General features: G+C 38.8%; 1 protein-coding gene across 3 annotated transcripts in view; it reads right to left on the bottom strand.

The window, feature by feature from the left end:
• Window positions 1-17,090, bottom strand: part of STK32A (serine/threonine kinase 32A) — a 142,006-nt gene that overhangs the window by 99,457 nt on the left and 25,459 nt on the right. For all 3 annotated transcript variants that reach the window (XM_040239768.1, XM_040239767.1, XM_040239769.1), the window contains exons 3-4: window positions 4,429-4,484; window positions 3,236-3,387 (exon numbers count right to left, since the gene is read on the bottom strand). In XM_040239768.1, the coding sequence (XP_040095702.1) occupies window positions 3,236-3,387; window positions 4,429-4,484 (208 nt within the window). The remainder of the gene's footprint in view (window positions 1-3,235; window positions 3,388-4,428; window positions 4,485-17,090) is intronic.

Raw genomic sequence — 17,090 nt, forward strand, 5'->3', positions numbered from 1 at the left:
ACTAGGACATATACCAAAAGGTACTGGTTATTTATCGGGAATTCAAATCTAATTGTGCATCCTGGATTGGGTCTGGCAACCCTAATCATAAATTGTGGTGCTCAGGAAATCTATACATGAAAGAAGCAATGAATGGTACTCATGCATCATCAAATACAGACGTTTTACTGGAAAGTACACACTGTTAGGAGTGGTGGTTTCAAGGTGATAGGATTATTGGAGAGTTTTCATTTGTCTATGTGTTCTTCTGGTTTTCAAGTTGGCATGAGAGGAAACATTTTCAAAGGTAATATGTGTGCACGTTTATATTAGTATATTTATTCATAAGCCAACTTCTTAATATTAGTGCAAAGCCTCCTTGTGTTTTCCTTCATCCTGAAAACCAGAATTTCCTGAACATCCCCAGAGGACAAGGACATTTTGAGCATCCATGAGAAGATTATTATAAGTAGTATTGACAGGCCTACAGAGCATATCAGCAAAACGGAATACATAAATGGGTACAGAGGAGTTTTTGTAAAGAAAATATTGCTGCAATTTTATCACATTATGCTTCTTAAGAAAACCAACTCCTAAAGTTTTGGGGATGTAAAGCTCAGTCGAGTTAAACTAGGACATAAAAATCTTGATTAAATTGTATATAACACACTGGAGATCTTTTTTCCTTTGATTCACAGAATAAAGGTGGAAAAAAATAAGCATAAGCTTTTATAGGGAATGAGTTGGCATGTGAGTGCCACCACACAGACAACCTGCCCTGATGCTGTGGGGCCAAGTACCCTTCAAAGTTGTATTTTGGGGTCCACACTGGCCATTGGTGATGGGCAATGTTCAGAATGCTATGACTTAATGGAGCAAGGAAAGTAAGAACTACCATTTGTAAGATGCTGACTATGTTCTGGACACTGGGCATAGCTCTTGACCATACTTCATTCACAGAAACAACCAAATCGCACACATTAACCCATTCTATCAATGGGACTTAAGAATTATGAAGTAAGTTACTCATAACCACACCTCCTGAAATATCACAAGGTACTTAAGAGCTGTGGAAAGAGACATTTATATTTACTATGCTGTACTGATTAAGGCATTTATTCGAAGGAATAAAGATGCTTTCTGAAAACTTATCTCAAGGTTTGAGGGACGGACGAAAGCGTGCTCTCTGTTTAGGAATGCCCCTTCCAGTTTCCAGTACTGAATGTGGTGCTAGAATCATGGGGTACGGAACCTCTCCTCTCTTCTAGCAGTGTTAATGGTGCCCCGGGTTCTAATGCAGGATTCAGCGTCAGGTGAGAAGAAGGGCACAGTAGAATATATGTCCTGTTATCACATGCACGGAGAAGAGAATGTTGTCTAGAATGACACCAAGTAAGCCAAGCAAAATCTATAAGCTTTGGCCAGCTTCAAGTCTTATAACACTCACGTTATTGAAAAAGAGAGAACTGAGTGAAATCAACTTGGCCTGCTCGGCGATGAGAGACAGCATGAGAGAGTAAAATGCTAAGTGTGTCCTTATGAAGCGTTCCTGGTCTTAAAAGAAGAAAATTAGTTGCTTGAACTTTTGAAAAAGGACAGTGTGACTCTGAACAAAGGGAGGCTCATCATTGTGAAGAGAGAGGAAAAAAGGCAATTTGATGATTGTTAAGGATGGGAAAGAAAGAGCTGCATGCATTGAACTCTTTACATGGCAGCATTGTGAATAGGCCAGTCTAAATTACTGATTAAATACACTGAAGCTGTATTTAAAATTAGCTTCCCTATGTCTGAGGAGTGCATAAACCCTAATAGACCTATTTGTAAGTCACATACAACCATCTTCTTTTCAACTGTAGCACAGAGGCTTTGAGCAAATTGTGTATGAAGTGAGCTGTATTAATCAAAGATGGAGACAGGTTTTATGCACTGATTCCTCCAGAGAATCTCCCTAAACACACAGTGACATTTTGATGATTTTTCCATTAGTATTCTCTAACTAAAAAGGGGAAAAAAGTTTTTTTTTTTTCCCTTCACTAGTAAGTAAGAACTGCTTGGTATGCATATTTAAATAACAGTCATACTGAAGAACTGGCTCTTAATATAATGGATGCATTAAAATATAGAGGAAAATGAGCCAGCCACATAAAGACCTCGAAGTAATAGATAATGCAAGCCTCTCTGCCATTTTCTAAGCCTTGGATTATGATAATGGCTTTGAGAGCAGATCAGTCATTTAATGTCTAGCTACTGACATAAATTAACTCCAGTTGTGTTAAAGCTGGTTTGAGGAGAAAGGCAGTACCCATCTTTTTCCAATTCATGAGTGTGTATATGGCTGCTTAAGAACTATGCTGCAAGGAAATCAGGTTGCTTTCCCATCACTTTAAGGAGAAGGCGCTTTGTACAAGTCCTAACAATCAACTTCATGTCCGCCAGCAATGACATACTTTGCGTTCAAGTCCCTGCCCCACAATTATGGGGAAAAAGATGTAATGAGTGAGAAAACATCTGAACGCATTCCTTGTCAGCCTATTAAATGGCAGTGCTTTCAACAGCAGTCCCCAATCTGCTTGGAACCAGGGACCAGTTTGGGGTTGCTTAGTCACTTCTGACTCTGTGCGACCCTATGGACTGTAGCCTGCCAGGCTCCTCTGTTCATGGGATTCTCCAGGCAAGAATACTGGAGTGGGTTGCCATGCCCTCCTCCAGGGAGTCTTCCTGACCCAGGGATCGAACCCGGGTTACCTGCACTGCAGGCAGATTCTTTACCACTGAGCTAGCAAGGAAGCCCAGGAACTGGTTTAGTAGAAGACAATTTTTCCACAGATGGGGGTGGGGGGAAATGGTTTGGGGAAGATTCAAGCATAGTTTGGTTCATGCTCCTATGTGAATCTAATGCCGCTGCTGACCTGTCAGGAGGAGGAGCTCCCAGTAATGTGCACAGTGGGGAGTGGCTATAAATACAGGTGAAGCTCACTCACCTCCTGCTGTGTGGCCCTGTTCATAACCAGGGGTTGGGGACCCCTGCTTTAAAAGAATACTGACCTCAAGGACAAGGGGATATATAGCAACTGAACTGAACAGTATTTGTAACAATTTTGTTTCTTTAGAAAGACAAACCAAGGTGAATGAAAGTCCCATGAAGGTCCTAATGAGGGTTTTGCAAATGCACGTGTAGAAATCAGGGTGTGTTTATGTAACAGGGCTGGGGGTGAAGGCAGGACTGTCCCATTAAACGTCCAGGAAAACCACTCACCACAAATTGACCAGGAAAGGGTGCTCCAGTCCCTGCATGATCTGGAGCTCCTTGAAGACGTTCCTCACTTCGTTGCGCTCCACGCACTTTTGTTTGTTCATGTACTTCATCGCATACATCTTTTTGGTATCATTCTTCTGTACGATGCAGACCTAATGGTGCCAGCCGGAGTGAGGACGTGATTAGGGAGGTGATGGATTGTGGGCATCAGATAGAACAAGACTGGTTAGCACTGCTTGGAGGCCCTGTCATGTGGCAAATTCCTTGATGTTAAAGTTGCCACTTAGCTCTGATGTCTTTTTCCTTCCCCTGTACCAAGTCAATTTCTAAATCTCTCCTTTCTCAGACAAGTTTGCTTGTTTTTGCTTTTGGGGGTTTTTAAGACAACATATTGGTGGAAAATAACTTCCTCCATGTCAGGAATCTTCAAATAACAAATGACATTTTTATTCAGATTTTAGTGAGTGAAATGGACATGGCTCAACGTTAAGATGAACAATATTGTGCAAAGAACTTTTACCAACCACAAGTGATATAACCAAAAAGGACTTGAAGCGCTGGGGAAAACACTATGATGTCCATATTTATAAAATTCTTTCAGAGGTTCATATAAAGCCAGATAAAGTCGACAGCAGGTGATTCTAAAATGCAAGTTCAATATGAAATATGAGATATTCTGTTAAGTTTGTCTCCACAAAGAAACTAATCAGGATTTGAATCTGGAAGATTCTTATAAAAAATTAGACTGAATGTGTATGTTCTATGGTAGGGTGTTTTTTTTTTTTCTTTTCTTTTACAGTAGGTCTTTAAAAAAAGAACAAAATATAGTACAATTGGGGAAAACAGAAATCAGCTTCTGTCCTTCATGGAAAGATTAAATTCTTACACTGACAAGATAACTGTTACTGAAGGTACTGGTACAATTTGAACATGATTATGAAACCTTACTCTTCCTGTTAGAGAAAGTGTGAAACTCCAGTGAGTAAACTGATTTGACTTTGAGATAATTCTGAAAGCATACATGTTTGTTATGTAGCTGCCTGTCACATACTTTGTTCAAAGTGTGGTAATACTTTAAAAAAAATTCATTATAAAAACATCTCATATTTATTGTGGTCCCAGTAACTCATCTGAACATTCTGGGGCTCTCTGAGCTACATACTCTGCTAGTGGTTAATCATTTTGGTTCTTACCTTCCCGAAACTGCCTTTTCCAATGGCTCGCAAAATTTCAAAGTGGTCAAAGTTGACTGCAAAACAAAAAGAACATCATGAGTAATTCAGTTGCTCTTTAGTAACTAATGAGTAATATATAAAGACTGGACTAAACTTAAGTACCTTATGTAAACAACATGCTAGACTACTTTAACATGACCGTTCATTCATCTGTAGACATTTCTTGAACACTTAATCACAGTGCTTAGTACTAGGGGCTATAGAAGTAATAGAGTAGAAACTGAGTCTCTGCTTTTCAGACTGTGGTCCAGTGAGGGCTCCATAGAGAGACTCTGATGGATTAAATAGTCACTAAATGAATGGACAATTAAAACTCTCACTGAATGTTAAGAAAGACAGAAGCCGTGGGGATCTAAGTGTATAACAGGGGTTTTACACAGGTGGCCAGAGAGCTGGTCCTCTGTGCATACTTTGCCACTAAGGGTTGCACTTTAAAAATCTTCTCCTTGTCTATTTTCTCATTACAACCACTCTTTCATGTATCAAAATGATTTCAATTTTCCCAAGTAGGAAACTATTACACATGTAAATTTATAGAATGAGTTGATCCTCAAGGCATAAATATCTAACAGAGGAGGATAAATATGAGCATTAAAGTCTATCTGATAAAATTCATTTGAAGTTGAGATGATCTTTTACATCCGCCACTTAAATATTCCACCCTGAGGGAATTCCTGGCAGTCCAGTGCTTAGGATTCATCGCTTTCACTGCAGGGCTCTCGGGTTTGATCCCTGATTACAGAACTAAGATCCCACATGCCACATGACGTGCCCCCCCCTCAACCCCCGCAAAAAAAATCCCATTTCCACCCTTTAACTTTAAATGGAGTATAATCTATAAAAACATTAAATCACTATGTTATATACTTGAAACTAATACATTTTAAATCAACTATATGTCAATTAAAAAAATATATTTTCTTCCAGGAGTCAGAAGCAATAAATATTTAGTTTATGATAGCATGGTCTCTTGGTTCAGTGCTCAAGAAATGTTTGGTGAAGAGAACAAAGCATAGATTCTTCCAGAAAGGTGACAAGCTTTGGTTATGTGCCTCGATTATCTTGAATTGAGAAAATGTCCACTGTCTTTCCTGCTTTTTGAAATAAGGATTTAGATAAGTTAAATTCCAAATGAGGGCTTTTAAGAATTTAATCAGAAAAAATTGCAAAATACTGAAAGGTTCTATTCTTCTCTTTAAAAGACATGATTTATTGATTTCAAAATTAATCGGATTAGCTCCTTTTGAAGGAAAGAAAGATGAGTAACAGAACCACTCATCTTCCAAGCTTTCTCAAGGTTGAAATATTTTTATAATGTGACTTCATAATCATTACTTAACACACAACTCACTTTATTTAAGCCAGAAAAAAAAGAGCCATTTAATCATGTGAGACAGCATGTCTATCACAAATAATTCTGGATTTAACCTGAAAAGAATGGTATAACTTTGATAAATGACAAACTATTTTTTAATATTTTATTGAATTATAGTTGATTTAAAGTGTCGTGTTAATTTCTCCTATACAGCAGTATGATTCAGTTGTTTATCACATAATACTGAATATAGCATCCTGTACTGCAGTAGGACCTTGTTGTTTATCCATTTTATATAAAATAGCTTGCATCTGCTAATCCCAAACTCCCAATCCATCCCTCCCACTCCTCCTCTTCCCGCTTGGCAACCACAAGACTGTTCTCTGTCTGAGTCTGTTTCTCTTTCTTAAATATGTTCATTTATATCACTTTTTAAAGATTCTACATAAAAGTAATGTCATTTGATCGTCTTTGTCTGACTTACTTCACTTAGTCTGATATACAGTCCATCCATGTTTCTGTAGATGGCATTATTTATTTCTTTTTTAAACCTGAGTAATATTCCATCATATAAGTATACCACATCTTCTTTATCCAGTCCTCTGTCAGTGGACGTTTAGCTTGCTTCCATGTCTTGACTATTGTAAATAGTGCTGCTATGAACATAAGGTTGCCTATATCTTTTAGAACTATAGTTTTGTCTGGATATAAGCCCAGGCATGGGATTGCTGGATCATATGGCAAATCTATATTTTGAGGGACATTTATACTGTTTTCCATAGTGGCTGCACCAATTTACATTGCCACCAGTAGTGTAAGAGAGTTCCTTTTTTCGCCATACCCCTGCTAGCATTTGTTGTTTGTAGTTGTTCAGTCACCAAGTTGTGTCCAGTTCTCTGCTACTCCGTGAACCACAGCATGCCAGGCTTCCCTGTTTTTCACTGTTTCCCTGAGTTTGCTCAAATTCATGTCCATTGAGTCGTGATGCCACCCAAACATCTTATAGTCCATCACCCTCTTCTCCTCTTGCCCTCAGTCTTTCCCAGTATTAGGGTCTTTTCCAGTGAATTAGCTCTTCACATAAATAAACTTTTTAATAATGGCCATTCTGGCTGGTTTTTAGTCTCTCCTTGTAGTTTTGCTTTGCATTTGTCTAATAACCAGTCCATTCTAAAGGAGATCAGTCCTGGGTGTTCATTGGAAGGACTGATGCTAAAGCTGAAACTCCAATACTTTGGCCACCTTATGCAAAGAGTTGACTCATTGGAAAAGACTCTGATGCTGGGAGGGATTGGGGGCAGGAGGAGAAGGGGACGACAGAGGATGAGATGGCTGGATGGCATCACCGACTTGATGCACATGAGTTTGGGTGAACTCCAGGAGTTGGTGATGGACAGGGAGGCCTGGTGTGCTGCGATTCATGGGGTCACAAAGACTTGGACACGACTGAGCGACTGAACTGAACTGAATAATTAGTGATGATGAGCACCTTGACATGTGCCTATAGGACATTTGTATGTCTTTGTTGGAGAAATGTCTATTAATGTCTTCTGTCCATTTTTTGATTGGGTTGTTTGGTTTTTTTGTTGAGTTGTACAAGTGTATTTGGAAGTGTATTTTGGAAATTAAGCCCTTGTCGGTCACATTGTTTACAAGTATTTTCTTCTAGTCTGTAGGCTGTCTTTTTGTTTTGTTTATGGTTTCCTTTGCTGTACAAAACTTTGTAAGTTTGATTAAGTCCTATTTGCTTATTTTTGCTTTTATTTCTGCTGCCTTGGGAGACTGTCTTAAAACATTGGTACAGTTTATGTCAGAGGATGTTTTCCCTATGTTCTCTTCTAGGAATTTTATGATGTCTTGTCTTATACTTAAGTCTTTAAGCCTGAATGACAGATTCTGAGTCTTTATTTTCTTATCTGTAAAAAAAAAAAAAAGACCTTTCTAGACAAGAAAATACCCTTTTATATGGAAAAATGCTAATAAAACTATTTACTTAATCATTCACTTGATTATGTTATCTTCTCAAACTCCTTGGTTCTGAGTTTATTTGCTACATCAGAAACTCTGTGAGGGCAGAGATTATATGTTGTTTAGTAACCTTTGTTTCATCTGTGTTTTCCTGGCAACTCAGAAAATCCCTGACTTGAAATAGTTGAAGGCATCTATTTGTACTTCCCATAGCGCCTGGTACAGTGGTTTACACATTTACTTATTTGGCAATAAATCAAAGTAAGCTGTAAAGATAGAGAAGAACCCCCAAACAATTGCTTCTTATAAACAAGAGCCATGTGAGAACATGGATCTTCTAAGGAAGTATTTTTCAAACTGAGTCAAGAGTCATTAATAAGTTAGTGGTAATAAATCAATTTAGTGGTAGTAAAAAGCACTGAAAAATCAAATGGGATAGAATAGATAAGAAAATAACAAAAATGTCTTAAATGTAGTTACAGTAGTATTGACTCTGAAACTTTTGTTTTGGTTTTACATAATGTGTGTAGATAGATATGTACTGTATCAAGAGGTAATTTTTTGTCTATTTTAATATGACTTGTCAACATAAATTGAAAAACTCTTTTATAAGTTTCCTCTTAAGTTTCAAATTGAAATAACCAATGCAATGATTTCGTCATATTCATTACATGAAGCTGAGTTAGACTTCATGAACTACGTGTTAAAAAAAAAAAAATCAAAATTTATTTGCAAGCCCAAGATTTCACCTCTAGCAAATCTAGTAACTCACAGTGGTTCCTTCATGTGTAGCCTAGCTTAAAATGCTGTGACTATGTTTTGCATCTCCAAGTATCACTATAAAGCAGATACCTAGAAGCATGAGCTTCCATTGTGATATTAATCCATTTCATGAACTGTGTCTCTTTATAAGGCATTTTAAGCTTTAATGAAAATAATAAAGGATTAGATGCCAGGTTGCTGATAAATTTCTACTAGCAGAACTGTCAATTAATGTCAGGTTAAGTCCCAGAAAAGTGACAATCCTAAAATTTTAGAGAAACTGCATCTTATTTATGCCTTTATTTCTAGTTAATCAAAGAAAGAACTGACTCCAGTCTGATGCCATAGTGCCTAAAGTCACTTCCCTGAATAATAATACACCCAATAACTGAGAGAAAGCCAATAACAGGTTGAAAGTGAATGGAAAATAAGCTCTTATACTATCCATATAGTCCCTTCTTAAATATCCAACAGCATTACTAATTTGAAGGAAGGCAGATGGAAAAGGCAACCAAGCCTCATAGATTCAGAAAAAAATGAGAGAGATGACGTCAGAACTGTGGATTATATTGTCAACAGAAATCCTATTATAGGCATGTAGGGTTTGCCTTAAAGAAGTATGAGATAGCATATCCACTGTGTGCTTAAAAGTTTGGTCAACCTGTATAGTATTACCTAACAGATTACAAATGGCCCACAAGCCACAATGGGCCTGCAACTTGTTTTTGTACCTCCTGTGAGCTACGATAGGTTCTACATTTTTAAAGGATTTTAAAAATAATATTTACTTTACAAAAAGTTTGCCAACCCTTGAGATTAAAAACAGTCTCTGGAGACAGAATATCCATGTTCAAATTCCAGCTCCTACAATTAACAGTTGTGCAATCCTGGCAATTTATTTCTATGCTCTGTTTCTTCATCGGTAAAATAGGGATGAAAAGAATATATACCTCATAGGGTTTGTAGTAAGATGAAATGAGTACATATGTAAAGTACTTAGAATATGAACTGGAACTAATTACTTTTACTAGTACTACTAAGTCACTTCAGTCATGTCTGACTCTGTGTGACCCCATAGATGGCAGTCCACCAGGCTTCCCCATCCCTGGGATTCTCCAGGCAGGAACACTGGAGTGGGTTGCCATTTCCTTCTCCAAAGCATGAAAGTGAAAAGTGAAAGGGAAGTCACTCTGTCGTGTTCGACTCTTTGCGACCCCATGGACTGCAGCCTACCAGGCTCCTCCATCCATGGGATTTTCCAGGCAAGAGTACTACTACATGGATATTATCAGACAACATGGAGGTAAATGGCAGCTGTCTGTGTTATTTCTACACATCTGGGCTTTGTAGTCTGTGGTATGGTGGTCTTGAAGCAGTGCTTTCTTCAAACTCTAAAGCAAAGCTAACCTTTGTTGTGTCTTCTTTTTGTTTCTTAGCCTTGTATCATGTTTTAAAACTTTCTTTCTGGTTCATGGAGGAGCTCTGGTGCCAAGAAAATAAAAAGGCCTTCTGGAAGCCCTGTTAGACCATGGGCCTTTGTAGGGTTTTGAAGGTAGTGGTTGAGTATAACGAGAGACAAAACCTGGTTCTCATTTACGCTGAGGCTAGGCCAGGGAATGTGGCCTAATGGGAAACCAACAGGCAACAGCAGCTCAACCTCCTATACCTTCTTCTCTGCTCCAGAGTCTTGCTTTCACATTGGTCTTCTACCCCAGTCTTAGTGACCATCATGTCACTAGAGTATCCTTAAGGCTGCCTGGGGGTATATCAGGTTAACAGACAAAGCTGAATGGATCCTAATGTTATGATACCACGTGTAGTATTTTAAAAGGACTTCCTTTAGAGTTTTTCTTTTGAATAGGTATACATTCTCCACTAATCAACCAGACACAAAGCCTGTATGCATCGGATCCTGTTACATACATTTCCTTTGTATGTCTCATTGTATCCTTGAAATAACCTTATGGTTTTTATAGATAGGCATGCTCAGCCCAGAGATTAAATAATAATTATAGCTAGTATGGGCTTCCCTGGCAGCTCAGATGGTAAAGAATCTCTCTGCAATGCAGGAGACCTGGGTTTGATCCCTGGGTTGGGAAGATCCCCTGGAGGAGGGCATGGAAACCCACTCCAGTATTCTTGCCTGGAGAATCCCCGTGGACAGAGGAGTCCATGGGCCTCAAAGAGTCGGACATGACTGTGTAACTAAGCACAGCATTACTAGTACAGTGAATCACTTATCTTGGGATTAGTTTCACAAGCCAGAAAGTAAGCAAAACCTTGTTTAGTCAAAACTACATATGTAAATTCTCTATGAAGGTACCCCATTTGAAAATCAAGAGAGTCTGTTGAAAAGTCCAACCCAATATTTTTTTCCCTTGTGTGAGCACCCAGGGAATCTCATGAATTGCATTTAAGGACCATTGAGTGAGAAACAAAAGTTGAAGGACTAAAATCATACTCAGCTCATTGGCAGGTCAAATTTATCAGTCACATGTCCACTAGGACTAACTGAGGGGACAGCGGTTGAGTGTTGCCACAAAGTTACACTCAATACTTGAGTGGAGGAGTGGACAGAAGCAACTCACCATCATGTAAATTCATATACACCTTTCTGATCCTGGACCCACACTCTTATCTACGTTTTCATAGTTGTCTTGCAGTTATTATTACTGTGTATCCACCCATCCCAGAGGTAGAATGGGGGGAAGCAAGGTGAGACTGCTTTGTGTCTCCTTCTAGAATCACAAGTCGGCCTTTCCCAAGTCTTTTCCTAAACAGAAGTCTACTGATGGTGGCTCCAGGGCTGATGCTCTTTATTTCCTTTCTTTTGAGGTAGAAATATTTGGGAAATTTTATTTTTTTCCTTTAAAAGATGCCAGCCTTCATAAGTACCAAATCATGAACATGTGTGAGATTTCCGAGAACCACCCTTCTAGATATTTCTGTGAACCTTTCTATTCATGAGAGAAAAAGGACACCAGCAGTGGGACCTTAGATAAGTTACTACATTTTTTTTTTTTTAAATCACAAGGTCCCCATCTGTAAAACAGAGCTCATTAAACTTGACTCACAGGTGGTTTTGAAAATGAGATATAATGTCAGAAGTATAATGTCTGGCTCACTGAAAACTAAAAATTACAAATGATAAAAAGTATAATTATTTAGAGAAAATGAAGTATTCTTCCCTTCCAAAATTTTAGTTCTGTTCCTAGAAGGCAATTACTGTTAAGCAATTCTTCTGTATCCGTCAAGAGATTTTTTTTCCCTGCATACTACAGGTATTTCCGTTTGACAGCAATAGCAAGGTAATAGCATTCCTATATGATTGTAGATTATAAGCACTTTCTATATAATTGTTTCTGTCCTTTCATACCATTACATATAGCTCTATATGTAATTATTTTAAATAGCTTCTTTGTATTTTCTTGCATAAATATACCATAAAAGATTTAGCCAATTGATGGACTTCCAAAGATGATTTGATTACCTGTTATAACCTGCAATAATCTCACAAACATCCTTGATCAGCTTATGTGCATATGTTGTAGGCTGTCTTTATAAAAGTAGATCTTCTGGGACAAATATAGAATGGATTTTCCAATTTAAAAGATACTGCAAATAGCTCCTCAAAGATGTTATACCAAATCTCATTCAGTAATGTGTCCATTATTTAGCTTGTGTTAGCTTGTCCGTTGCCCTGCCAACACTGTGATATCAACTGTCCTTGACCTAACAAAAAAAAATTTGAATTATTGATTTACCTTTATACAGTTGACTCTTGAAGAACATGGTGGGGAGCTGGGGTGCCAACCCTGCTCTAAGCGAAACTCTACATGTAATTTATCATTCTGCCCTCCATATCTAAGTTTCCTCCATATTTGAGTTCCATATCTATAGATTCAATCAAAGGTAGATTGTGTACTATTGTGATATGTATTTATTGAAAAAAATCCAAGTATTAGTGGATCACAAATTGTTGTTCGAAGGTCAGCTGTATTTTTCTAATGAGTGAAGTCTCATATCTTCATTTACATTTATTTTTTCAAAGGACTGCCTGTTCACATATTTTTTCTTTTAATGAGTTATTATTTTTATTTATTTGCAAGTGAATTTAAAATGCTAAGTATATTAACATTCTCTCTAGTACATCTCAGACATATTTTTCTAGGCTGTCCATTTGGCTTTTGACTTTAAAACATTTTTAACAATGTAGAAAACTTGTGTTAAATTTATATTTTATAGAGTCTAATTTTATATAGTCAAATGTATTAATCTTTCCCTTTTTGTTCTTCTGGACTTAGATCTTTTTTAAAAAGGCATTTTTTTGGTTAAAAGCATGTACTTGTATTTTAATAGCTTTTGACATCTTCTAAAATATAATCTTAGAATAGATTATGCTGTATATATTCAAGATACACAGAACAAAAACGTTTCCAAATTATAACAATTCTAAAAACTCCTGCTACTACTTAAATGAAAAGTTAAAACAATGGATCATTTCCTTGCATGCTGTCATGCCAATGTGATTACTAATAAGTGGATACTTTTAAGTGCTTTGGGAGAATATCGTCTTGAAGCCAGCCCTCCATATCTTGCTTATGCTGACAATTTATTTAGTAAACACTCCACTTATATTGCACAATGTTAAGTACCAATGTTGCTGCTGCTGCTGCTGCTGCTAAGTCGCTTCAGTCGTGTCCGACTCTGTGCGACCCCATAGACAGCAGCCCACCAGGCTCCCCCATCCCTGGGATTCTCCAGGCAGGAACACTGGAGTGGGTTGCCATTTCCTTCTCCAATGCATGAAAGTGAAAGGTGAAAGTGAAATCGCTCAGTCGTGTCGGACTCTTAGCGACCCCATGGTCTGCAGCCTACCAGGTTCCTCTAGGGATTTTCCAGGCAAGAGTACTGGAGTGGGTCGCCATTGCCCGGTCCCAATTGATTCAGCACACACATTGGCTGCTTAAACATGATACTGGGGCAGGCTATAATTCTCTGAAGGCAAAGTCAATTCAACATGGAAACAGTAATGGTTTAGCTGGTTACATATGTTCCTTCACTCCAGTTGAGAGAGGGCGGGAGGGCGGGGGGAAATGTCTGTGTGTGTGTGTGAGTGTGTATGTGTGTGTGTGTGTGTGTGTGTGTGTAATCCCTTCCCCTTCTGCCCAGTACAACAGAATAGACACTTGGGTGGAGTTCAGGTGCAGACGTTGCTCACTGTACTTGGTCTGTGTGCTGATGGCTTGCACAGCAGCAACCAGTCACTGTGCTCTGTGCTGGGGAGAAAGCAAGCCAAGTCTGCCTACTTTCCTGGGGCCAAGAGCCTCATGGGACAACAGAATAATTAATATCTGTTAATATCTAATATTATCTAACAACAAAATAATATCTGTTACTATTTAGCTAATATCTAATATTTTTGTAAGGAATTTCAGGCATTAGTCTAAGCCTGTTATATAGATATATTATTTCAATTCCCCATTAATCCAATGAAACAGTACTACTATTATTGCCCTTTTCTTAAAGCTGAGCAAACTGTACCCTGAAGTAATGAATTTTTCCAAGGCCACAGTGTAAGCATAGTGCAGAATGGTGGAGTCCAGAGCTGTCCTCCAATGCTGTTCTCCACTGCAGCCCATTACATGTAGGTAACAGTGCCTGAGAAAGAAGGATCTGCGGCCCAGAGTCAGGGAAAGCCTTATCTTACTACAGTGCCCATCTTTCTGGCTTCTCTTAAGCAGTATCTCTCTTTCATGGATCCTATCTTAACAACAGTGGTCCCACCAACCGTGTGCGTCACTGGCGTCTGTCACTCATCCTGTCCCCCGCTCCTTGCCAGAAGCCCTGGTCTGGGAGTGGGACTGTGACCTGAGCCATTCCATCTACATCCTTCACATGCAGGGTTTTCTGATCTGGAAATGCACACTTCCTCTGCTATCACAAAGCTTTCTGCATAGGAAAACAGAACTGGCCAAATGGGGAGGAAAAAAAAAACCAAAACAGGTCAGGAGGTCCCAGGAAATGAAACCAACACACGGAATAAAGTAGACTCATACAATAAAAAGGGAGCCCTGATAGCATTAAAGTATGCAGCTTCATACCCAGATGGGTCCTATCTCGATTATTCTGCAGCCATCATGATATTCTTCCAGTAATTTTTAAATTTTTGGTTTTTTAGCAAAACTCACTCAAGTTCCAAGTAACACAAGCAGCACTGCTGTAGGGAAGAAATCAGTTTCATCCTGAGAATGCACCGAAACATCATCGGAGAGAGGATTAAGACGTGAGGGAAACGTTATAAGGGACTTCCTGTTTCTTCTTATTTTTATCCTTATATGGAATTGGAGTATCAGAAAGATAATCTCCCAGGAAAATGTAAGAAACATACACATGAATGACTGCAGTGTAAAGGAATTCATAGGTACTGACAGCCTTGGTGGTACCACAGGGATTCCCAAATGTGTCCACCCATCAAAATAACAGAAAACACTGTTAAAATGTTTTAAACACTGTTAAAATATTTTAAACACTGTTTAAAAATGAGTTTCATGGGCCTCACCTGAATCAAACTCTGGAGGCTAGACTTAAGAATCTGTATTTTAATCTACTCCCTGAGGGATTCTGATACAACCTGCCAGGAACCAGTCTGCAGGGCTTGATTTATGAACCACTGTTTCATCCACTAAGAGCTATGGAGCTCTAAGGTGGGAGAAATTTTTTCCTACTGTAGAAGATAAAAGAGCTGCAAGGAAAGGCAGCATTTCATTTGGGCCTTGCAGAAAAGGTAAGAGCTGAACAGGTAACCAAGCAGTAGAGGGCAGGCAGGGATGTACGTACTGAGTGACCCAAACCTAGTGTGAAGGGTCTCTCAGTCAGTGTTATTTATCTGATTTCCATGGCCTTAAACCTTTTCACCTCTGCCCCCGTCCTCAATGAATCTGAAGCTAATTATTAATGGCATTTTATAAATAATCAGTAGGCCTCTGTTGCCTGCACTGTGACACATCTTAGGTCAAAGTTGATGATTATAATCATTATGTATTACGTACATCCATGTATAGAGCTTCCCTGGTGGCACAGTGGTAAAGAATCCGCCTGCCAATGCAGGAGATGCTGGTTCAGTCCCTGAGTGGGGAAGATCCCCTGGAGAAGGAAATGGCAACCCACTCCAGTATTGTTGCCTGGAAAATCCCATGGACAGAGGAGCCTGGTGGGCTGCAATCCATGGGGTCGGGGTCACAAAGAGTCAGACACAGCTGAGCACACACACATGTCTAGGTACTGACCCAGTACTTTATATATATTACCCTAATTAGTCCTTACACTGTAAGGCGATCATATTATTGCTCCTTTATGGATGAGTTACGGAGACCTCAAAATGTTAAATCTCCCAGGGGTAGGGTTTGGACTTGAAACTGACTTTGTGTGGCTCCAGTGGGTTCTGAGGCTTTAATAGTATAGATGAGTCCTGAAAGTTTTGTAATACACTAGAGTGGTTATGAACATGAAACTCTGGGTTTGGGTTTTGACTGCACTGTTTACTAGCTATTAACTTTAAGGTAGTTAACCTAATCTCTCTGAGTTTAAATCTTCTTCCCTGTAAAACTGATTGCGTTTAGTATCCCTTCTAAGGATATTAGGAGGACTAGATGAAATAAGGCATATCAAAGGTGCTTGTCAAGAGTTTTTTGTTTGAACTCAATAGAGGTATCATCATTACTGTTTTTGCTTTTACTGGATGAGTCACTGTGGTATCAACCCAATTTTTTTCCCCCAGAACATTAGGCAAAATGATACTGGCACATCACAGGACAGATAGTACCAAAAATATACCCGGACACTGGGCTCATCCTGTTGACAATGTATCTATATCGCCTAGAGCCATGTTGGGTAGCACATGCATAATCAATATAATCAATACTTATTAAGGGAAGGAAGTACCATCACCAAAGTTTAACAGAATATATGTGGCTTAGGAAGAAATTTTTTAAAGATATGTTTCTTCATATTGACTTCCTAGTGTGTCGTTATTTAAAAATAGGTACCTCCTCACATTATTGTAAAACAACTATGCTTCAATTAAAAAAATTAATTAAAAAATAAAATGGGTACCTCCTAGAAATGTCTTACCAACAACCTATTACTAAAAAGCTTCTTCATGAGTAGGCCGTAAAGTCTCCATTTGAATGTGACAACTTTAGATTTCTCTGTATATACTGGATTTAGATCTCAAACACCTCAAGAACTGATTTACTCATTTTCTGAATTCAGAAGTGTCAAGAACCGCCATTCTCCACCCCACCAACCTCATAACCAACCAATAACCGCCCTTAGCAAGGACTTGGATGAACACGCACCAGGAACTGAAGGATAATTAACAGCAGGAGCCAAAGGATGTTTGCTTTGTCAGTGTGGCATGATCATCAAACAAAGGTAAATGTACCTCACTATGGCAACAGGGAGGTACTCAGGTTAAGTTACAATCTTCCGGATACCTCCTCATGCCTTCCGGATACCTCCTCATGCCTTCCGGATACCTCCTCATGCCTTCCGGATACCTCCTCATGCCTTC

This window comes from Oryx dammah, unplaced genomic scaffold (assembly GCF_014754425.2).
Source record: "Oryx dammah isolate SB20612 unplaced genomic scaffold, SCBI_Odam_1.1 HiC_scaffold_5, whole genome shotgun sequence".
Lineage (NCBI taxonomy): Eukaryota > Metazoa > Chordata > Mammalia > Artiodactyla > Bovidae > Oryx > Oryx dammah.